This window comes from Orbicella franksi, chromosome 10 (assembly GCF_964199315.1).
Source record: "Orbicella franksi chromosome 10, jaOrbFran1.1, whole genome shotgun sequence".
Lineage (NCBI taxonomy): Eukaryota > Metazoa > Cnidaria > Anthozoa > Scleractinia > Merulinidae > Orbicella > Orbicella franksi.
Genome location: NC_138154.1, coordinates 11271909 through 11296320, shown reverse-complemented (window position 1 = coordinate 11296320; position 24412 = coordinate 11271909). Strand labels below are relative to the sequence as shown.

The 24412-nt window shown below is 38.2% G+C and overlaps 2 protein-coding genes across 2 annotated transcripts; one reads left to right on the top strand and one right to left on the bottom strand.

The window, feature by feature from the left end:
• Positions 1–1107: 1107 nt before the first annotated feature.
• On the bottom strand, positions 1108–12027 carry LOC145500488 (persulfide dioxygenase ETHE1, mitochondrial-like). Its single transcript, XM_081480020.1, has 9 exons — positions 11901–12027; positions 11458–11547; positions 10223–10277; positions 7703–7848; positions 5946–5982; positions 4432–4524; positions 3654–3743; positions 2696–2812; positions 1108–2234 (listed from the first exon to the last, which is right to left on the bottom strand). Exons 1-9 carry the CDS (start codon positions 11934–11936, stop codon positions 2161–2163), a joined length of 738 nt encoding a protein of 245 aa, XP_081336146.1. The 5' UTR covers positions 11937–12027; the 3' UTR covers positions 1108–2160.
• Positions 12028–24407, top strand: LOC145500462 (tectonic-3-like). Its single transcript, XM_081479975.1, has 14 exons — positions 12028–12202; positions 13071–13182; positions 14130–14236; positions 15714–15862; positions 16430–16532; positions 17917–18035; positions 18877–19092; positions 20313–20444; positions 20972–21070; positions 21433–21569; positions 22085–22247; positions 22327–22425; positions 22760–22810; positions 23456–24407. The coding sequence occupies exons 1-14, from the start codon at positions 12094–12096 to the stop codon at positions 23621–23623; spliced, it is 1764 nt and encodes a 587-aa protein (XP_081336101.1). The 5' UTR covers positions 12028–12093; the 3' UTR covers positions 23624–24407.
• Positions 24408–24412: the final 5 nt, after the last annotated feature.

Below are 24412 nucleotides of genomic sequence, written 5' to 3'. Positions count from 1 at the left end.
CGTAAAGGTCGAAGTTTCAGTTCAGGGGCCCGTTTCTCGAAGGCCCCGAAAAGTTTTCGCACCCGGAAAGCAGTAGCAAAATCTCAAACCTTATGATTACAGAGCTGGTTTATTCACATATTCTTAATTTAAACAGAGGTTCCATTCCGTACGAGAAGTTTCAGGCGTGTAGACCTCTCTCTCTTTAAATACCGATTAACTAAGACTGTGGCTTTTCGGGCCCGAAAAGTTTCCGGGGCTTTCGAAAAACAGGCCCCAGGTCCTAGTTTCTCCCGCTGGGGTTAAGGGGGTGGGGGGGGGGGGGTTGTTTGAAGCTGTCAGGGTGGGAGTTGAGATTAACACCACAAATCAAAGGCATTACCTATTTTCGAGACAAATGGCTCACAGCAAGAGAGGATAAAGTGTAAAAGTTAATGCCCCATGGAGGCTTTATTCCCAATATGCCTCTCAAGTTAGATAACTCTTAGTTCCGGAAATCTGAGGGTCTGGAAATAGCCAACTTCCTAAATTGCTGATTTTGTTGACGTGAACAGCCAGAGAGGCTTTACACGATTTTTACATCCGCGAAACAGTTGGGTGCGGCTGCCTGGTCTAAAAATCACTTGAGATGAATTACTTTAGGAATACAAAGCCTTTATGGGGGATTCACTCTCTCACTCTTCATTCTCTTGTTCATAATCAGAACACCTTTCTGACATGTGCATAGTTTTGGCCATTGATTTAATCAGATTCTTTGCAAAGTTAAAATCGTCCTTGAAAACGTTTCTTGTGAACGCTCTTTGTGACAAAACTTTGCCATTATATTATTAGGCCATTCACCACCCTGAACGATGTAATTGAAACAGCCCCTCGTATACCACCGTAGGACATCAAAAAATTGGCTGGAAGGGTGGCGTTACAGATCATTTCTGGACTGGCCGAACCATGACGGTGACGATAAAGTATGAGCTAGAGTTCCTCTAAGCTCAAGCATTGTGTGACTTTGCAAGTTGGCCAACTCATCTTTTCATGTGTCACGCACGCTTTGTACGATTGACCAGCTCCCCCATCCCCCCTCCCCCCGTTCATGACAAGATGTCTCCGTGTTACGCTACAACGCAATCCAAACACAAATTCAGCTGTTTTATTTTAAAATGTATCGAAGACAATGCTGAGCACTTCTGAGTTTAACGAAGCACCTGTATGTGGCAAAACAACCTGTTACCGCTTAAGATCTGGAATAACTACGTAGCTAATTAATATTTCCTTCAGTCTTTTCTGTTTGTTATGCTTTGCTTTTTAAGGCATGTTACAAAGTTAATCAAAACTATAACAAAATTCTCGAAAGTGATTGGCTATCAGCAGCCCGATTTGAGCATTACTTGGACAGTGTACGCGTCATGCTTGTAATTGGACAGTACGCGTCATTTTGCGCGGGCTGTTGCGATGCACTTTGTTGAGTAAACTGCTGTGTTTTTCAGCATTCATTACGACGTTTCATCGTTCAGCGATCAATCGATGGTTTGTTCGTTTCCCGAATTTTGTCATAGTTTTGATTAATTGGTAACAGGACATCGTGTCGTCCAATTCAGTCTGTAATCATACTCGTGATTAACAAATCGGATTCCCGCTTCGCGCTCGTCCGATTTTGTCAATCACTCGTATGATTACAGACCGAATTGGACTCCACTCAGTCCTATTACCATTATTTATTACTTCCCAGTAGCTGGTCATTAAAATGCTTTGGCTACTTATTTTCGAGGGCAAAGGAGCTTTACCTTGGAATTTTGCTTTAAGAGCTTCGTCACGTTTGTTCATCTTGAAAAGTTTAGCCTAAATTATTCGAGTTCGTCGTTTGTCACGGTAATCCGTGTTAATCTTCTCCATCCTTAACCATCCTTGTTCCTTTATGGTTTATTGTTATTATTACTACCCCTTTGGTGTTTTTCTATCTTAGTAAACTGCTATTTTAAGGTTTCTTCAATTTAATGTAATTATGTGCGTGGCCAAAAAACTGAAAATAACGTGACTGAGCTCCTTTTACGGTTAGAAATAAAAGGGTGGATATCAGAAATTTAAAAATTAAAAACTCTCTCTCCAGTCCTTTTCAGTTAGAGATTTTCAGATTGTCAACGCCTGGACTTTTCTCGTTATGACGTCATTGCACTTGCCCCATGCCCCTCACTTATCCATCCTCTGTTTTGACTCGCCCAGTTGGGATGGGCCACACATGACATTTAACGGCACAGCGACATCTGTAAATACAAAAGAGTAACTAAAGAGCTGGTTTCTTTATTTTACATCAAAAGTTAAGATGCGAACAAATTTCAAGACTTATCTTAAGGATACTTTGATAAATCTGGTTCAAAAAAACTTTCAGGACTACCTATCTCAATAAGTAACAGTGCATTGTAGTTACTAGTTAATCCATTACAGTTTCCTCTGAGCTTTAGCCGGGTTAAACTAAAATCCAGCCTGTACTTATCTTTACTCTTACTCATATACAAGACATAAAGTGTTCACTAGCGACAGTTTACAACCAATCCCAAGAAATTCAAAGGACGAAGGCCAGACGGCCCTGTTGGATGACACAAATAATAGATTGAAATCTTTTGTTAATGTCCCTCAATACGGTGGCGATGAAGTCACATGAAAACCAAGAAAATAAAAACAAAACCTTAATATTATTATAGATACATGGAATCATCATGGTTACCCATTTTAGCTGGTCTTGTCAATCCAAGAGCCTCCATGATCTGAACAAACTCTTGTTTTGATTTAGTAAGTCGTGGGTTGTACTTCAATTCCTCGCCAACAGTGGTGGTTGTCACACCTAAAATAAAAATGCCTTAAATTCTCACCAAAATACTGTCTGAGCCTGCGTAATTCTTCAAGCCTATTGTGGTCACCAGACCACCTTTGAAGCGCTCATGATTCAGCAAATTATTAAAGAACTCCATCCATTGGCTTTGAGTTGTGACAGAACATTTCATGTAGTTATTGACCAAAGTAGCTATTGTAAATGTTTGCTTTAGAGTGGCATTGGTTAAAGAAGAAAAGTGGGGATGGCAGAGGGCAGTGAGAGAGAGAGAAAAAAAGAAGGCACAACGTCAGGTTCACCATCTCCTTTGTTGGCACTGAAAAACCAAAACCATGCTATTCATAAGTTGCTTGAACTATGATGGTATTAGTATATTCTCAGCTCCGACTATTGCATTTCTAGCTCTCTGATTGGCTCAAAAACTCCGACTATGAGCCATTAGTCGGAGTTTTACCTTATATGGAAAACAGTGCGCCAAGTTTAAAAATTTTCCGCTCTGTAAAATTGTTGAAATAAAAATCGGCGGCAAAAACCCGATTAAGAATATACTAAAACAATTATTCCATTCGACCTTGTTGGATATGAAGTGATCATAACCAACTCGCGCTACGCGCTCGTTGGTTATTTATCACTTCATATCCAACGCGGTTTCATGGAATAATTGTTAAATAGTCGAATAGCTCTGATTATTTTTCTATGAAAATCATTATATGTGACAATGAGTTATATTCCTACCATGTAGATAGTAAAACAATTGCATTAATTTTGTAAATCATGGAACTCAGATTGAAAAGATGAAGTTACCTAAACAAACAAAATTACCAGTCGTGTATTAATTAAGTGTTATACAAACCATAATAGTCGTGAGCAGGATAAAGCAAATAATCTTCAGGCAGTGACAGGATCTTACTTCTTACCGAGTCATACAGTGTTTCAGGATTTCCTTTAATTGAAATACAAATGAATCCATTGAATGAATGGACTACCGCAGAATCCCATGTTAATAAAGCCCTGGGCTTATATAACTTCATTTAAGGGATATACATTAGATGGGGGGGGGGGGGGGTTACATCCCGGAGGCTTATATCTAGGGGGGGCTTATATTCGGGGTGACTTATATGTAGAGTAATATCTTTGTTAGCAAATAGGAGGGCTTGTATCCAGGGGGGCTTATAACCGGGGGTCTTATATACAGGGGGAGATTACATCCAGGGGAATTTATATCTGGAATTATATTTGTTAGCAAATAGAAGGGCTTACAACCAGGAGGGGGGGCCTATGTCCGGGGGCTTTAACGCGGTATTTTACGGTATTTATGCATGTACTGTTGTACGAGTAATATATCATTAAACATGTTCAAAAATCGAACTTACATGTACAACAGTCCAGGAGAACCAGCAAGTCTGAAGAGTGACTGACTTAACCGTCAATGGTTTATTTAGTTGGCCAGTAAACCTCTTCAACATTGAATCAATTACCATGACTGACAGTAGTAAGTATGATGTTCTGATATATGGTCCTTCTTGTATTTTTTTGACAGTGCATGACCAGATCCTTGATTCTCAAAGTGGCAACTAAAATGTTACAAATAGGTCAATATAGAAGAAGATATGAGTTAATCACACCCCTACCCTCTTGAAAATCCGTTCGCCCACAGGCTCTGATCAAAAGAGCATCACCAGTAAAGGCCATCCTATCAGTATGATTCACATATGTTACACAACCTGCAATTCAAGAAATAATATAAATATTTTTTGGTCAGTGAAGAAGAAAATGCCAAAAAAATTAAAAACTTGGATTCTCTGAAAAACACTTAGTTACTAGTCTTGTCCTGCTGGCATTGATCATTCAATTTCACTGCTTAATGTTCAATACAGGTAACTACATACAGTACTGTGCATTGAATGTTTATTAATCATACATGGAAATTAACAGTGACAAGACCAAAAGTATGTCTACTTTTAAATTATTAACACCCTTTCCTGCACTCATACTATTATATCAGAAGTCAAGAAAAGTCATCTTTGGCAGGAATGGATAGCCTTCAAGACTAGAATGTTAATTAAATATAAAAGCGGTCCATGCACTGTCTAGTTCCTTGCTGTTAAAGTTGAAGCACCTAACCTCTGACATGATTCACCATAAACCTTTTTTCAAACTCTTGAAATGTCAATTGGCAAGTCCCCTGACATCCTTGGAAATCCTCCCCTCACCCCACCCGGCCTCTCCTTTGGTGTTCAATGGCAGTAGTTTGAGAAGTCTTGGTTCTGACATTTTAACCTCATCCACAGGCAAGTTTACATGTTGTCCACCATTCAAGTTTTCAGCTATACACACATAAATGTACATACCACAGGCAGCCCAGATGTTGAATACGATTAATATGTGACATTAGTCTGTTGGCGATTGTGTTACAATTATAGTCAATTATATAAGACAATGTGTGAGAATGCTTCAAATATTGCTCTACTGTAAATGCTACATGCGGAAAATAATTGAAATAACGTAGCTGCAGTTACTTTGTGTTTGTATTGCGTTATTTTGAGGTGGTTTAGAGCCATTTACGTGAGTTTTACCTTCTGGCGGTTTGCATCCCCCAAAGAGAAATGAAAGGTGGGCAACCTACTGGCCCACGGCCCACACTTAAAGCTCCATAAATTCCACAAAATGACCAGCTCTTGGAATTAATATTCCAATTCTGCTCGGTGTCAAAGTGTAATTGATTATCTCCGCCACAGGATTTGAACTTCTAGCTAAGCGACCATGCCATAGTGACAAAATCACCTCCAGCCATGGAGAGGCACAGGGCAATTTTTGACTGTTTCCAATGAAATTTCCCCAGGGACTGTGGCATGGTGCAATTTGCACGATAAGAAATCCAAATCCTGTGGCCAAAATAATCGATTATGCTTTGAGACAGAGCAGAAATGGAAACCTACAGCCGGATAAGTAAGCTACTTTTATTTCAATTACTTTCCACATGCAGAATTTAGAGCAATTTTCGAGTCATTCTGACTCATACATTGTCTTATAAATGGCTAGAATTGTACCTGTAACACAATAGGCAACAGACTAATGTCACATATTAATGGTATTATGAAGTCTGGGCCACCTGTGGTACATACATGACTTGTATAAAACATACCATTTGTATGTCCTGGAGTGGAGCGGACCTCTAGTGCCTAGGATAAATGAAATTAAAAGAATTAATAAAAAAGTTGAGAGGGAAAAGTGGAGGCCTACGAGATGAGTAGCCAAAATATCTTCTTTCAGATACATTTTGATCTGAGTTTGGGTCAAGTGCCACAACACATGGAATTTTTATGATGTAAACTTATAAATTAAAAGAAATTAATTTCAGCTGTGGCTGAGGCTTGGAAACTTGAAACTGAAGGTAAGTTTTAGAGTGATCAAGAGACCATTGAAAGGAATAGAACTCAATGTGCTTTACAAGTTACACTGAACCAGCTAATCTCCAAGGCTAATTAAATTTAATGATTACTTTTTGTGGGTTACCTTACAATAGATTGTAGAATCATAAGTGATATCATAAGTATTATTTAATTTAATAATAACTACATGTTAATATAATTAATATTATTTGATGATGAAATACTGTATTTTCTCAATTAAATGCCGGACCCCAATTAAATGCTGGCCTCAAAAAAAAAAAAAAGCTGGATCCAAACTGCCAATTTTTAAATAAATGCTGGGTGCGTTTAATCAGGGACCCGACATTGGATTAAGGTCCCAGCATTTACATGTATTTGCGGGCAAGGTCACAAGGGCTGGTTACAAGCAAATTCATATATTGTTTATGTTCTATCTTAGTAGAGTCTTTAGGGCACAAGACATCCACACATACCACAAGCCTTACAACACATTGAGGTCCATCTTAGTCCATCCAAAAGACAGGACACCAACTGAAAAGAAGACGGGCATGGTATACGACATCACATGCAACGACTGCGGAGAGCATTACATTGGCGAGACAACGAGAACTCTGGAGAAGCGACTGGGTGAACATCAGAAACAAACAACATCTGTTTTCCGGGAACACCAGTCTCAGGCCAACCACGAGATTGACTGGGAAGGAGTCAAGATTCTTGATAAAGAGTCAGTAGATATCAAAAGGAAAATCAAGGAGGCCATTCATATCAGATGTGAACGCCCAACACTGAACAGAGACAGGGGCTATGATCTTCCTGCCATTTTTGACAATCTGTTGTCACGTGATTAAACAATTTGCATTCACGTGACAACGTGAGCTCACTTTAATTGCTGATGAAGACTGTGCGATACAGTCGAAAGCTTTGTTTACGATTTTTCAGACCTTGTGACAAGAATAATTGTTCGTTTGTTTATGTTCTGTTTGTTAGTGATAGAAAATAATCTTGATTGCAGCATGGTACACGTGACGTATGTACGGTACCATAATACTATTAACTTTGAGTAATCCAGGTGCAGGATGAAGCAAGTAATCATCCTGAACTGACAAACTGCCCCAGGTCTCCCAGGATCGGTAATAATAACTCAACCTGAAAAAAATGGCTGAAAATTGCATTTCTTGAATAAACGCTGGACCTCAATTAAACTGGTCAAAACTACTGATTCTTAAATAAATTTATGCGGGGGGCATTTTATCGAGAAAATACAGTAACTACATTACATGCAAATTGAAAGCAGGCAGGTAAGCACTGGCATGATTGGTCACAGGAATATATAAATTATGCAGACATACATGTATCATTCTGACTCTCCTAGCTAACTACATGATTGTACAGTGAATCTCCATGTTTGATTAACAAAATGTGCCAGTTTTGAAAGGAAAGAAAAAAGATCCCCATTAGTTTGGGCAGATGAGGAAGTGAAGTAAACATATCTAAATGCACCACTACTAACCTGGTCTCCAAAGTCAATTTTCTCTCCATCATTTATGAACACATCAGCTGAAGCTCCACTTATCTTAGAGATTACACTTTTGCAGCCCGTGAGATTCTTCAGAATCCCTGTTCCTGTCACATGATCAGCATGAACATGCGTGTTCACTGGTGAAGAAAAAAATAATTATATTAGGAAATTAATAAGAGATCAGTGCCAATCAGGAAGACAGCTGTTTTTCTATTCTCCCATGGATGGGATGCTAGTCCATCACACTTGGTTAATCAATAATTAATTCACCAGTAAGCAGTTATACACCAGGACCAGGTTGCTCTTGAAAAGCCTGATTAAGCTAACCCAGCTGGATAAGCTTGCAAGAATTTGAATTTTTTGCATTCATTGTGCATCTCAATGAACACATTGAAAACTTATCGGGGTGGTCAACCATGTCTCACAGTACCGCCTGAAAGTATTGACCCTCAATAGGACTCCTCTTTGCCGCATGGTCTGACCTTGCATCCGCCGCGGTGGTCAAAAAGTGAAACTGAGGAAAAGACGAGTGCAACCGAGCTTTAGCAAACGGTGCGGCACAAAAGACGTGGTAATACCTCGGCGAAAAAAAGTAGTGACTAATTTTTATTGTGGAAGATTGTTTACTTGTAATAAAAGCTGTGAAACTTGTCAATTGACAAACACGAGCAAGCTAAAGCCTGGTTTCACAAGCGATGCATACAGAATTTACGGTTGGTAATAAGACTTTGAATATTCACGAGCCTGGGTAAATTTCCGTCTGTGAGGCATGAGCGGCTGACAGTATCACAGAAAAGATCTACAAATCGGTTGGCTTCGGTTTCTTCTGAACGTTGTGCAAAACAACATTCAGTCATCATCATTTTCTCTTTTAGTTCTCTTAAAATTGCCTTATCTTTTGTTTCAACAAAACTGAATGAAGCGATTGACATTGGTTGCGAAAAATTTTAATTATAACCTACTGACAACAACCCGACAAATGTACACTGACACATGGTTTGCCCCTGTCCTGGAGTCCCAGACATTGGTATGGTGAATTAAACAACTCGTTCAATGAATGAACTTGTTTTTATTTCTCGTGAATTCAATCTGAGCAGCAAAGCTGAAAGAAACCAAACACATCCAAACGTTTGCTGAATAATAACCATTTTAAAAGTAAGGATTGCAAAGGAGCGCAGTTCACGACACAGTCAGCGGAACGAGATAACAAAAGCGTGACTTCGCACGTTGAGTTGTTCCAAATTGTTATGGAAATTCAAGGCGATTGTTATTTTACTTTTAATTTCAATGTAGGCCACTTGTGTCTTAAAAACTTTCTTTAACTAGTTAGATGTGTATAATTTGCCTTTAAGTAACATGTCTGCAACAGGCAAATTCAAAAGATTAACAGCATTTGCTCTTAGCATTTATGGGCATTTCACAAACACCATTTACTGGCTGACTCATTCCCAGTCATCTCCATCTCATAAACATCTCCTTTCTCAGCTCTGCATGCGTCTCTTAAGTGTCTCAAGAGAGATGACTGGGGACAAGTCAAGTTTACTCGCGTGAGTGCCAGTGGTGACATCCTACAGTTTCCTCGCTAAGCATTTTGAAATATTCCTTTAGATACGAGCTGCAAAAGTTTTCTTGTTAGCTTTAATTTATTGATTATCGCAAAAAGAATTCTAAAGGAAATGAATTCAGAAATTATAGAATGATTAGATCTACTTTTAGATAAGAAAACCTTGTCGGCCAAGAGATTAAAGAAATTTCATCAGATTGAGCAGAAGCATTCAAGCGCACTCAATTGTCACGTTTTTATGACCTTAAAAACAAAGAAAACAAAAGGCTGTTGAAAAATGACATGCCTTTTTCAATACTAAGGTATTACCTCATCTAAATGCTGCCGCAGCAGGATAAATACCATCCTCGATTTTACCTATTGTAGGTAAAGACGAGGTTGAGTGCGAGAATACGGTGACAATGACACGTGGAGGTCCCGCGGCAGAAAATGGGTCAACACTTTCAGGCGATACTGTACATCTAGCAGGGGGTCACAAATCTTTGTCTTCAAAGAGTAGGTCACTTTTTGGGGCCAATATTCATAAGAAATCTCTCAAATATGTATTCAGTCAGTTAAATATAGCATCTTTAATGTTTCAGTCTGTAGTACTTTCAAAAAGACCTCCCACAAGCTGGATGTTTGGCATGTACATGTAATTAATACAGACTGTAAGTCCTCTGTTGTGAATCATTTGCAAAATATAGTTGCAGTCTTTGTTTAAAAGTTGGTCCCGAAGGACACTGTCTTGAGCCTCTTTTATTTCTCTCTATTAGATGACGTACCAGAGGAATAGCCACTCCCTTCAGATGCTGTTGAATTAGCACTGACATTGATGCTGTAATGAAAACTGAGGTGTTCATGTTATAGAGATGTCTGCATGGACAAGTCTGACTGTAACTTCAGGTTAACATGGCTTTTCAGCCAATCAGAATTGGAGTGTACTTCTTTACAATGTACATACTTACTGGCATAAATAAGTTTAAGGTCCAACTCTTTTGCTATCCTTATATCTCTCTCAGCCTGAAAAAGAAAAACAGGATTTCTATAAGGAAAAAGCGAAATTTGATTTTCATAATTGTGATCACAATATACACTTAAGTTAAAGCTCTACTAAAATGAGAAGGTTTCCCTAGTTACCATATTTTTTATTGAAGTACATAATTCGATGTACATTTAGAAACAGTATATTGCTGACATCCGAAAGAGCTTGAAATGGCTGTGGAGAAACTGATCGCCTTGTTCCTAGACCATTTGTAGCTTATTCTCACACTTCCAAGTTTCAATAACAATACAAGAATGGAAACTCTTTTTTCCTTCATTATTGACTGAACAAAAGCAAAGTACAAGCTATAAATAAAAGCAATTTCCATGCAACCCACCTGCAAACTTAAAGGCATCCATGGTCGAGTGTTGATCGGTACCCTCAATTGGCCCGTGATCGATACTTGATCAACACTCCATTGACACCTCAGTTGACACCCAATCGATACTCCATCTACGGCTCAGTCATGAGTCGACTAAATTTTCGATCAATTAATATGTCAGTTGACACTCGGCCGACTACTGACCCACTGTTGATCAAGTGCTGATAGAGTGTGAACCAAGTATCGATCAGGATGTGGACTGAGTGTTGATCGAGATATCGATCGAGGGTGTCGATTAAGAGTATCAAATTCAACACTTGACCGTGCATGCCTTTAGAACAGACGCCCTGCAAAATTAACATACACTGTACTTACAGTAAACTGCCACTGATAAAAGTCCAGTGGGCTTAATAATTTGTAACTTCGTGAGAGGTTATGGATTGGCCTTAATAAATGGGGTGAGGGGGGCTTAATTATTTTATGTGGGAAGGGGTTATAAGTGGAATAAAAAGAAAAACATTTTGAAATGAGCTACGACAGTGTTGATTGAAATCTGTTTTAATAGTTGAGCCTTAATTAAAACATCATAATAAATCAACCTCATTTCATTTGAACTAGAGGGGGCCAATATCCAGGATGGCTAATAATCAGAAGCAAATTTTAAAGCCAGTGAGATATCTTGCGATTTTACCGACTTTATTAAATGTAGATGAAGATGTAGATTTTTGGTTTACAGGTAGATGGACTATAGGCGGGGGAACGGCGTTTGTAATGGGAGCGGGGAGGGGGGGGGAGCTTACAAGCAAGGTACAGTTTACGGTAAATCATTAACTTACTTGAGTATCAACTGGATCAATAATAACTGCAGCCCTGGTCTTGGGACATCCCAGTAAATAAGTGTAAGTATAAGACTCCAAGTCAAATAACTACAAAAGGAGACACATAAACAAGATTAGTCGCAATCAGAAATCAGTGTGTTCTGAACAGATGAAACATAATGGCCATCCCCCACACACGCCCCCCTTCGCATTGCCTAGCAAACGTCAGAAGATTTCATACTTAATACTTGAAAAAATCTAAATTCCCTTCAAACAAAATAATATATGAATGTCATTGTGATTTGGAATCGTTAAAGAAACGTGAAAACTAGCATGATTACTCATATTTTACTCTGCTGAAGAGAAATAAGTATATGTGTTGCCCAAGCACCAAACATTTTGCACAACCATAACACGACAAAGTGTCCCTCGGGGGCAATTGTGACCCGATCGCAGCTTACCTGCCTAAAGATAACTCTAGCTCTTCCCCCAGCCATTACAATACGATCACCTCAAAGTTTCATGACCGCAAAGACTGGAAATATATTGCTACACGTCCTTTTATCTCATATCTGAAGATAAGGTTTGTCTCCAGTCTTCTCTCGTTACTCTCACGCGCCCAAAGTATTCTGGGATGCATGTTTCTGTGCCAAAATGGCGGCAGATTTGTTTTGCATTAGAGTTTGTGTATTATTTACGTCTTTTCTAGTCTTGACGAGGGGACAAAACAACAGGACTGTATTTTTACCGTCCTCTACTTCAGGTAATTCGTTTACAGTGGTTTTGATACGATACGTGTGTTTTGACACGATCTGCACTCATCGTTTTGTGTAATATTTGTGACCTTTGCATCAGAATTTCATCAATTGGCTATATCCGTATGCGTATACACTAAAACGTGGGAAAGCTCATGAATGCTAAAGGAACTCCTCCCCTAAGGGATCACCGGATCGCTCTCATCCTTGATGGGTATCCGGTCGTGTAGCCCTTAACTCGAATAGCCCGTTAGCCATTTTAAGCCCCCAACCAAAAGTCGATAAACCCTCAAAATAAAAATACAGAATGCAGAATGCAGAATACAAAGCTTTGCTTGGCCAGGGCTCACTTTAATAGCATGGTAACCAGGGGTGCTTTCCATTATGCCAGAGCAACTGATCAGAGACCAGCGGGATTAACCAAGCAAAATCGAACGACATTTTCTATGGTCACTTTCAATTTTCAGCCAATCAGATTTGGGTTGATTAACCTCTGACTCTGTGCAGAATGACTGTCAAGCCAGGAATTGTTCACAGGTTGTCGAACCTTGTGCTGACCAAAAGAATCACAGCCTGAAGAGACAACAATGGAAATCCTGCCTTGCTCAGAGCTTGCTTTTTGACTGGATTCTACAGTTTTCCTCTCTCCTCAAAAATAGTTCTTTTATTTGAGCAATATCCTGGATTTGTGAGACTTTAAAATCAACTTTCACTATTAATTAAGCATTGGTTTTATAACTGTAGTAATGTAAGTGTACATGGATGTTTCATAGAGGGCTGGAGTTGTACGAGTTGATCTTGACTAACTAAATCCTTGTTCGTGTTTTATTTGTTTTTTTTTTTAAAATTCTATTATTTTTTTATCCTGAATGACAGGTTGCACCTGTGATTTGACTGGTAATGGCTGTGATGTGAACTGCTGTTGTGACACTGATTGTAGCACAACAGATCAACAGGCATTTACAGAATGCAAAGAAACAGATGTTAAGTATGTATGTTTATTGCAGTCATTATCTAAGCTTCTGTAGGATTGTTTTTTTAAGCCGTTAAGATTTGTGCTCTGTACACCTCACTGGTTAGCAACAAAATGTAAATTTCATTTGTTTTCCACTAATGAAATAATGTCTAAACACAATCTGCAAATCTTGACCTTGGTTAAAAATGTGCAGTTCCGGAAAATATCCATACTCCTCCCACGGAAGGGATTGGAGTTTCCTGGGGGGTGGGGGGTTCTATGAGACCAAAAAATTTAAAGAAATGTATGAAGCTTAACTGGAATTCCCAGAGGGGTGGGGAGGTGTTAGAAAAAATCCCTTCCGTGGGGGAGGTATGGATATTTTCTGGAACTACACAATCTTGTTTCTACTAAGTACTGTGCTTGTACAGAGTCGAAATAATAAATTTTTACACAGGCCAAATTACTATCAAGTGACACTTTGGAATTCCTCTTGGCCTAAAACCAGTTTGAAACAAGTCATTGTTATTAAAAAGCCTAAAAACTCATGTATATGCATTTATTTGAAACAGTTTAATCTGAGCTGATAGGCACAATGGCATAATGGTTTATGAAGGCACCCCTGAAGGTCTACAGTAACCTTAACACCTTATATGAACTTATGATGAGCAAAAGGAGTAAATTTCAAAGAGTTGGGTGTCATGCCTAAAAATAACTTATAATGGATTACCTTGAGTATAACGCCTATATGGGGGATTCACTTTCTTACATGTACCTTGATCTTCTCTTGTTTCATATTAAAAGATTTTGCAGCAGACATCTCTTTAAAATGAAAGGAAAAACCAGCTGACACATTCTGTAGCTATTTGGTCTAAATATCCCCTACAGTGCACATTTTGCAAACTTGAACTGACTATTATACATGGCGTGTATAATACATTCCTTGAACGTTTATTTTTGTAAACACTCTTCCTTTGTAGCCGGGATAGCCGTGTATGTGTCTCCAGTGAAGTTATTTTCAAGCAAAACACGAAATTTACAACTGAAACCACAGGCACAGGACTTTTTTGTATTGTCAGGGACAACTGTAAGTATTTTAATGCTTTTTAAATAGACTGTAATTTAACATGATTACATTTATATAAATTATGTATTTTGTCAGATACATTTGGTTAATAAATAACTTAATTTTCATTTATTTATTAATTAACGATAATTTTCCAGATAGCCATGTTGTCTTTAAAAGCAGCTACATGTACGTTACGGTTTAGGTATCTTGAAAACTTTAGCCTAAATTTTTCACGTTCGTCGTTTTTAATAAGTGTTATTAATCTTGTCCATCATGAACCATCCTTGTTCCTTAGCGGTCTATTACTGTCTTTAAATTGGTGTTTCTCTATCTTTTGTTAGTAAACTGCTATTAATTCAGGTTTCCTTCAGTTTAATGTAATTTTGTACATGTATACAGTGTATATTAACCAAAAAACTCAAAATTATATGGTGACTGGGTTCCTTTAAAACTTCTATTCACCTTGCTTTCATCAATCTTTCTCCGCAGTTCAAATGTAGGGTCTTTCATATATTCACTTGTAATATATTTGAAGGGTTTCGTGCAAAAAGAGCGTATGTGACATTTTGGGCCAATTTTTATTTTTTGCAGGATCGAGCTAATTTTTGGCAGACTGACTTGTTTTGACATGAAAAGCATCATTGCGTAATTGTTTTTCTTGATTTGCGCTTTGTTTTGGAGAAATAACGTATGCAAAAAAACTTAGTTTTCCGAGCAGCATCTTTTGGAGTGAATCCTTCCAAGGTGGATTTTGACGTGGCACAAACTTAAATGGTCACTTTTAGCAGCTTCGACAGCACGGTTTTTTTTAAATAGATGTTTTGATTTTTGAAAGAAGTAGAGAAATAGACTGGAAAAAAAAATTGACCGACCTCGTATTGAACCGGTGTCACGACAAAACAAAATTGCATCCGGCCAGTTCAGTGCCTTATTCGCTTGCGCTAACAAAGCAACAGTAGGAGAACAGTGTAAGTATACGAATAATAAAACTAGCGGCAAATACCATGCTTCAGTGACTTCATTGTTTAGCAAAACAAAGGTTTCTTTTATTTTTCGCTCAACAAAAGATCTCCAAAAGATACCCTTGGAAAACTGAGCTTTTTGCATACGTTATTTCTCGAAAACGAAGCATAAATCAACAAAAACAATGAAGCAACGATGCTTTTCATGTCAAAACAAGTCAGTCTGCCAAAAATTAGCTCGATCCTGCAAAAAATAAAAATCGGCCCAAAATGTCACTACGCCCTTTTTGCACGAAACCCTTCATTTTTTCATCATCTATGGGTATATTACGAACTCACAATGTGACCAGCTCCCAGTTGGCTTGATAGCTCAGTTGGTAGAGCACTGCACCGGTATCGCAGAGGTCATGGTTTTGAATCCCCTTCAGGCCTGAGTTTTTTTCAGGCTTTAATTTCACAACTGCTTAAGTTTTGTGTATAAATGCGATGATCCATCATGTCTTCATGTCATATCTTTGATTGCCATTTTTCAGTTGAAACTCGTAATTTCTACAATGATGTTCAGACTGCCTCTACAAGTGAAGAATTTTCTGATTTGAAAAGTCAGGCCACATCTGCAACTGTTTTTGATTACAGTGAACAACCAGACCCAAGTTCCGAAACATCATCATCATCATACAAGGTATCCAAATCAATTAGAATCACTGAGTTCACAATCAAAATAATCCTCAAAATTTATGAGCAGGCTAGTACACTGTAACTATTAACGTCATCAGCATCACCAGGCTGTTGACATTGTCATCATCATGCAAGATATCCAAACCAGATTAGAATCACTGAGTTCACAATCAAAATAATCCTTAAAGTTATAAGCGGCCTATTGGCCAGGAATTGAAAAGTGGGAATTCATCCAAAATGTGCTACATAGTCTGTTCAAATGAGTACTTTATTAAAGCTAATTTTGAATAAACGTTTGGTAAAACTTCCTTCTAGATTGTCAAACCATGCAGGCAAAATCATCCTCACAGCCGGCCAATTTGTCCAGTGCCCACTCTGCCCTTATACTTAAACCCCTGCCACAGTACATATTTAGTACATGTGTGGAACATTTTATAAGCTACCCAAAGCAATTCCTGTGCAACCATCTAAATTACTGCATGAAATTGAAGGTTGCTACATGTAATCCTAAAGTAACCAGTTGTAACTTTGTGAACATGTTTTCAGTACTACTAACATTTAATTTGTATAGGTGGGTGATCCAGTGATTCTTATTTTCACTAATGGTGCAAGAGGATTCCTTGCTCTGCCAAAGCCATTGTTTGGAAGTGAATGTGATGACAATAATGCAGCAGGTATGTACTGTTGTAGTACCGTCAGGAAGAAAACGAACCATGCCCGAGATTAAGGATGGTACACTTCCTCCTTGCCTATTAAACAAACTTTCATTTAGTTCAAGCAAAAGTTTGTTTTGTAGCAAAATACAGTGTATAGGTGAAGTTTATAGAATACATGTAGATCTGCAAAATATCAGCAGACATTCGACATAATTTGCTTGAAGCAAAAGTCTGCAATTGTTTTGTCAAACGTCATGGAAAAATACAGTGCACAATCTTTCATTTTTTGCTGCCATCAATCACCAGTAAGTGGACTTCTCAGTAGCTTCAGTAGGTTCAAATGGTCTTGTTTGTCTCATTCCTATGTTAGGGGTGGTGAATGGTATTAAATTGTGAGACTTTGCAAGAATTAGGCAAGACTAGTTAACATTTTTCTTTGCAAGCACAAGTCATTAAATGACTTCTTCAATTGTGAGAGCAAGACTTCAGGTTCGAAGACGTTCAGATTTCATTTATTAAAAGCAACAACAACAACGACAAATCTGTACAATGTACATGTACATTGAGACTTTCTTAGTCTTGCAAAAAATTGAGCCTGTGAGACAGTTTTGTGAAAAAAATCGATACTGTAAGATGCAAATAACATCTAAAAGAAACATCTAAGAGATTGCAAGACCTGTGAAATTCAGACCCATGGCTTTTGACAGAGTACTCATCACACCTAATATTTCTTCCTTTTCTTGGCAAGCTTCTGCAAATCATTGAATGTCACTGTGCAGTACTTATGACATGATTGATGGGATTGATAAACAGAGTTGTTAGTTAGGTTGAAAACTGTTGCGTGTTATTCAAAGGCACAGTAATTTGTCGTGTGCCAGATTGAGCTCATAAAGTATTTTACTTGTCAACGTGCAGTATGCGCATGTATGATTGTGTGTACAGCTTTACATGTATGCATGTTTGTCATCAACCATCAAGTGGATACTTTTCATTTAAATAAGAGTTCTTATTCTTGTTAAATAAATATATTAGGTAATCATATGAATGCAAGTGCAATTAAGGTTTTACACTACGAGTGATATTTGAAAATTTTCTCAAAATTGCACGAGCCTTTAGATGAGTGCAATTTCAAACAATTTTCAGATATCACTAGTAGTGTAAATCCTTAATTGCTCGAGCCTTCATATGATTGCTCATTTATTATATTAATGAGAAAATTTTTAAAGTGCTAGGCTAAGCATTAATTTACACTGCAGTGCGAATTAAAGATTTATGAAAAATTGGCCTGCTCTGAGCCAATCACAATAAAACAAAATTTTGCAAATAAAATGTTTTGTTTTTGAAAATCAATAAAAACTATTTTTCAAAAGTGGGTGACTCTGATATTGGTTTGTTTTTTTAGGATATCGTCAGGATGGTAGCACAGAATGCACTCGAACCATCACAGACCTGGCGTCAGCATGTCAGACACTTGCTGTGCTGAATGCAAAAAGTTATTATGAAGGCTTCAAAGTTGCAAAGGTAATCAGGATCTGCAGTAATGTTATATTTTTGGCCTGCACTTTTACGACATCACATCACATCACCTCCCACGTCAAAATATCCTTTATTAAAGTGTCTAGTCATTCTAGTGTCAATGGCAATACTTGGGGAGACAAATGTATGTTCTGCTTGCCTAATGTACATGTACATGTACAGTAGTGAGACAGTGTAAGCTACATGTAAACCCCTTTGTATTGCTTCCTCTATTGTTAGTAAAAAGCTTTGTTTTAAGTAAATCTTTATTTGTAAGACAGTGTGCAAAGTTAAAAAAAGAAAACTAAAACAGTGCTCCAGATGCTGTACACAAAACTGAGTCAAATATAACATTCCAAAGGTTTTTTGAAAATTACTGTACAGTTTTCTGAGAATGGTTAACCAGATCAGTGTCGCAACATATTTTTAAGGTCTACAATACCTAGAGCCTCTGGGATTGTGGAACAATTTTAGAAATGCTTAGGCCTGATTTAAAAATATTAAAGAATTTTAATTTGACTTTTAGTCTAAGACAGGTTTATAAATAAGATAAAAGAAATCACATTACAGTTGTTGTGCTGATTTTTGTGCATTCCAGTTGTTTTATTCTCATAAACTCCAGAGTCAAGTTGAAAACTGCAGTAGATATTTTTAAAATTGGCATATTGGATGCTTCTAGTATCACTCATGTAGGTCTGTAATCCATGCTAAGCTGGCAGAATGTAAAATTTTTGTTATTACACACATTCCATGCCTATTGTGCGAGCTGATTGTTCTTAAAAAATTTAGCCTTTCTCTAGTCTGAAGCTGTCACTGTAAAGCTGGTTCTTTGTTTGTGTTCCAACAGAATCCAGCTGTTGTCTTAAGCAGTAACAGCAGCTCAAACTCAAGCAGCAACTCTAGTAGCTCTGCTGGAAGCACACCTGATCAAGTGGCTGTGCTATTAAAACAGCCTTTATTATGCAAAACAAACCTTGGTATACCTCGCAACTGTTCCTTTACAGAGCCGCCAAATCCCACTTACGATGCACAAAATAACATGTGTAATGATGTTACATTAGAGGTAAGAAGAAATGTTTTATTCATGTTTTAGTTGATACAAGGTTAACCACCGAGGTCCCATAAAATAGAGCATGAAGATTTACATGTTATTTTGATTTAATCTACTGAGGACATTTAAGTGAAAAACTTCTCAAATCTGATTGGTTGAGAGCAGTTCGATTTCTGGTTAATTCAGTGCAACTTTGAAATTGAGTACTGCAGTCTTTTGCAATCGTCAGTTATCTTTGTAAATCTTCATTAATCTTTGGTAAGTTTTGAAAAATGTTCCTAATCATTTGTGTGGTCTCCAGACAAGTTTTGGAAAAGCTTTGGAAATCTTTGGAAAGTGGTGACTGAGAAATATTTGGAAAATCGTCATAAACCTTGTTATTAGCATATTTATGTATAATTTGTGAGGATTGTATGTATTAAAAGGAAAATCACTTGGTTGCTTGGAAATGCCTGTTCTTATGTTGAAAAACATTTGACTTGTTCCCTTCAGCTTCCTTTTCCGGGCTTGTTCTTGCGAAGAGAAATTTGGTATCTCTGCCCAGGCATGAAATATCCTCTATATAATACAGCGAAACCTGTATTAAGCGGACCCCTTATAAAGCAGACATCCTCTATTAAGTGGACACCAGCTTGAGTCCCTAAATTGTCTTCCCACATTTTCTGAAAAATAAACCTGCATTCAGTGGACACCTCTATTGAGCGGACACCGACACCAATATTAAGCCATTTTGTTGCGCAAAACCTGCAATAAGTGGACACTTGAAGGGCTTTTTACCTCTAAAGGTTCAGCCAAGACTTTAACATTGCTCAGTGATGTCGTTTTAAAGCTACATTGTAAGTGATTATTCCAGATTGATGCATTGATTGACTGGACATTGTGCTATGAGCAGTCTTTGATCTTACACTGTGTTACACTGTGTTACAAAAGGGTTAACAATTTACTATTACTGCAAAACATATTAGAACCTATTTTGAGCAGATGCCCTGTATTTAGCGGACACTAATGAGGGTCTCAAGGGTGTCGGCTGAATACAGGTTTCACTGTATAGTCACACATATCCTACAGCTGTACATGTATGTCTTGTAAAAAGCTGAAAGGGCTCAGCTAGGGTTACTTTATACCTGAGATTCCTCTTACCAGATAGGAGGGAAAGGCTACCCAACACCCAAATCATCTTGCCTCTTTCTGAATTAAATATACCTTTTTTTCTCTTTTTTTTTTTTTCCAAGGTATCCTACACTGTACAGTATGCCAATAGCTCAACTGATATTGTATCAGCGAAGGTAGAGTTTTTACTGGGGAGTGTCACAGCGCAAGGTGGACTGGACTTGAGACAGAAAGTGTCTGTCAGTTTTTCAAAGGTACTACTTGTGAATTTATTTCAGTATGGTAAATTGCACTTGCACATTCTATGCGATAGGGAATTTAATGTACGAAAATTCTAGCTTGACTCCGAGACTCAGGGGAATAAAACAAAAGAAATAATTCATCCCTCAACCTCGATGTGATTTCTTTTTCTTATTCCTTCAAACCTTAGAACTGAGTTAGAATTGTAATATATTAGCCTGTGAGCAGTCTCACGTTTGGGGAGCCCGAATCGAGCAGCGAAGCCGCGAGATGAGAAATTTCTTGGCACCTTTTTACCAGACGCCACGCTGCCAGATCACTTCACTGGCCGACTCGCCCTTCGCTACTTGCGTGTGTGACTCAAAGGTGATCAGAATTGTCCTTTTCCTGATTGACTAAGCTTTCGTCCAATCAAAAGTAAACAGGCGTAAAAACAAGGTGGCCTGCACTTTTAAACCTTGTAAGAAGAGCTTGTCTGATCTTATCAGGATCCAAATGCTGTTTCTTTCTTGTTCATGTTGTGAGTGTGTCTTGTTTGTAGGCAGGTGGTGCAGACACTACATTCTTGAGGTCAGGCAACCCTGGTTACATTGTTGGTGAACCTCTCGTTGCTGGGACACTTGCCACACTAGACGACAAATATCCTTTTGAACATTTTCTAATGAACTGATTCAAAATTCGTCAATGACTTGTTTTTGTAATACTGATCCTATGTCCTTGCAGGTACTGTGGTTTGAAAGCATGACACCAAAAAATAATTCAGTTACAGTTACTAGCCCATGAAATAACAGCTCAAACTAAATAACCTTGATATCTTGTTTGCTCCTTGTGTGGCTCATAGAATTACTAACCTACTAGATAAAAGTCTGGAATTTGCAATGTGTGGCCAACACCCCACCGACTCTTAAATTATATGATACCTAGATGAAAGAGGTTTAAATTATAGTTCCATCTGACCTTAATGAGAATTGTTTGCTTGGATATCCTTGACATTTTATCAGAGAGGCGATTTTTCTCAGTAGTGACCGTAACTCGTGGCTGACCATCATCAGTCCCGCGGCAAACGGAGCCTGCAGTAACTCGACTGAACGTACCTCGGTAACGTTTGGAGTGGACATGCGTACTGGCTGCACTATCAGGTAAGACTGGATATAAACGGCACCTTGTCATCCCTTGGCAGGGATTATAAGGTTGTGTCGTAAAAATTAAGTGGCCCCGGGGTAGTTTCAGCCGAGTCGTTTTTGATCCATTTAAACGGCGTACAAAGCGTTGGTTGGTTACGAAGCCCTTCTGTTCGTTTCAAGTCGTTCGTTGGAAAAATAGTTGGAACGTGTCTTGCGTTCAATCTATCACACTGTCTCCCCTCTTTAATTTATCACTTGTGAATGAACGGCTTATTAATTTAATACTCACTCATCAAGTCATCATATCTACATGGAATACTGCTACTCCTAACCCTTCAATCCCTAGAATGAGAACCTCAATCTCTCTAATGTTTATGGAGGATTCAGCATCGAGTAACAAAGGGAAGATAAAAGTCAACACTACTCGGGTTTGAAGACTCAAGAGTGCTCTGTTTTAAAGCTTCCACTGAGATCAACAGCCGTCAAACACTACTAATCTCCTTTGTCTGTCTTCGACGTTTTATTTCCAGTGTTCCATTGACTCTGAAGGGTTCACAGTGCAGGTTGATTCAGGAGACAGTGTTGAACACACTGATAGGAGATCCGCCCACATACGTGGCCTCTTTCGGCAACTCAGATGTGAATAGCGTGGGAGACTGGGTCAAGATTCTCAACACAAGACCTGTCAATGAGGTAAAGCGGTATTAGGAATGTCTCAAGTGGGTTTTTCTTGTTGTTTAATTTTATTTCATGGCTTTTTTTCATTTTATAGGCTGTACAAGGAGAAGGCGAGTGTCAAAACATGCGACTGGGGCTTCACATCGAGATTCTTTTTGCAAATTTCGGTTTCTTGGCCAAACCTCAACCAAGGGTAAGACCATTCCAATTTACTGTTCAATGTGATCAGCTTTGGTTTTCAAATATCTTGAGCTATCCTGAACTATTTGAACATCCAGATCAGCCAATCACATGAAATGTTTAGTTACAGAAACACATACAGAACCTTTTACATGCAATTACAGCAGTGACTTCCTTGACTATTGATTAGATTTCTCCTTAATACTCATTCTTATGTTCATCTAAGAACTTTAGAAATTAAATCAGACTCTTCAAATTGTCGTAAATATTTTCTCCCTTTACTTTTTCAACCCATAAGACCCACGCTTACCTTTATACATACCGGTTTCCTTTTTTCTCGTTTTCAGATTGTGGGAGTTATGTATAAGTATGACGACCCCAAAGATATACAGTATCAGGTAAGAATTCTTAGGTCCATTGTTAACCCGTTCGTTCAACCGGGATTTGACGAAATATATGTTGAATAGACCTTTTTCGATTGGGTGGTTTGTTTTCCCATTACAGACCACGTGATATTTTCTAGAGAATTGTTCTTTTATCCATCTAAAAATTATTTATTCAAAATACACGCTTGACTATTTGAAAATTTGAAAGGAAGAATTCTCAAGAGTATCATCACATGGTCTGAAATGGGGCAGCAAACCGCCCAGTCAAAACGGTCTATTAGTATGCCAAATTCAAGGTGGATGGAATGCGTGGCTTGTTTCTTTGTTTTTAGACCACGTGGTAATGACCGAAATGAAATCTATTCTGTGGGATGAAATTCGCGCAGGATGCAATGGGTTTTTTTAATGTTAGTAATTTTGTACTTATTTTGCAATCTTAATCTAACAAAAGTGATTTGCGCTGGATAAATGGAATTTGACTCGCAAGTTCCACAGTTGTTTGGTTCTGAAAGTGAGCCGTAAACCCAAATTAAATTAGAGTACCAAAGTTGGTAAACTGCTAAATTTGTGTTACACTACATTGTGTAAAACCATGAACCAATGTATCAAGGCAAGGTAAGTGTTGGAGTCTAATAACAACCATCTTTACTGTTCCAGTGCGGAGGAATACAATGCCAGCCTGGTAGTGGCAGCCTTGAACAACAAGTTGAGGTCGTGTCATCAGTTGGTTTTGTAGACGTATCTAACAAACCAGAGGCGCAGATCAAGCCTGTACCAACATTTGAAGCTAAAGCATCCTCGGACTTCTTTTTCCCGTTTCTTTAATCAGAGACGTAAATAGAATGTAGGCTAACAGCTGGCCTCAAGGATTGTCATCCGTAGTCGATAAACTCGACTGGCGTTCGATTGTCCATGGGTTGACAGCTGGCGATGTGACAGGACAGGTACGGTTGTTGTGGATGTGAAAATGGATTTAGTGTCGCCAGGATTTCCCACCTGAGGCCTGCCAAAGCGTGGAGGAACGAACGTTACCAACAGCATTTGAGCTGGGACCAATTATTCACTTTCCAAATTATCTTGCTGACTTTGTGGTACGATTTCATGTCACGAAACTATTTGCATGGGTCCATAGACAACGGGAGTTTACGCGACTCCATTCGAAAAGAAAGTATCATCTACCCATTTTTAAGTTAAATAAAATAACATTTTGTAGGTTGAGAACGGTGTTTGCGAGCTCATTTAAGTTCTCGAGATCATACCAGATAAACAAACGGTTCCATGGTGCCATAATCAACAGGAGATAAGAACAGACAAGCAAATGTACATGAGAGAATTGAGTTGTATGAGCAGAGGGTATTTGAGTTGTTTTATTTATTGGTGCTATGAAGGTGAGACAAGGCGAGGAGGTGGAATAGTTCTAACATTTATTGAAATATCACTTTCCCAGTAAAAGACTCGTATTCTTTCAGACGACAGTTGTATAAATCCGTTACACAGAGAAACTCTTCATTGTTACGTGTTATTTATCTAGCAATAAAACTGCACGGAGACAGATCGATCAGAATTATCAAAAAAAAAAATCGTTGTATAAAAAAAGAGAGACTCCTTGTAGAT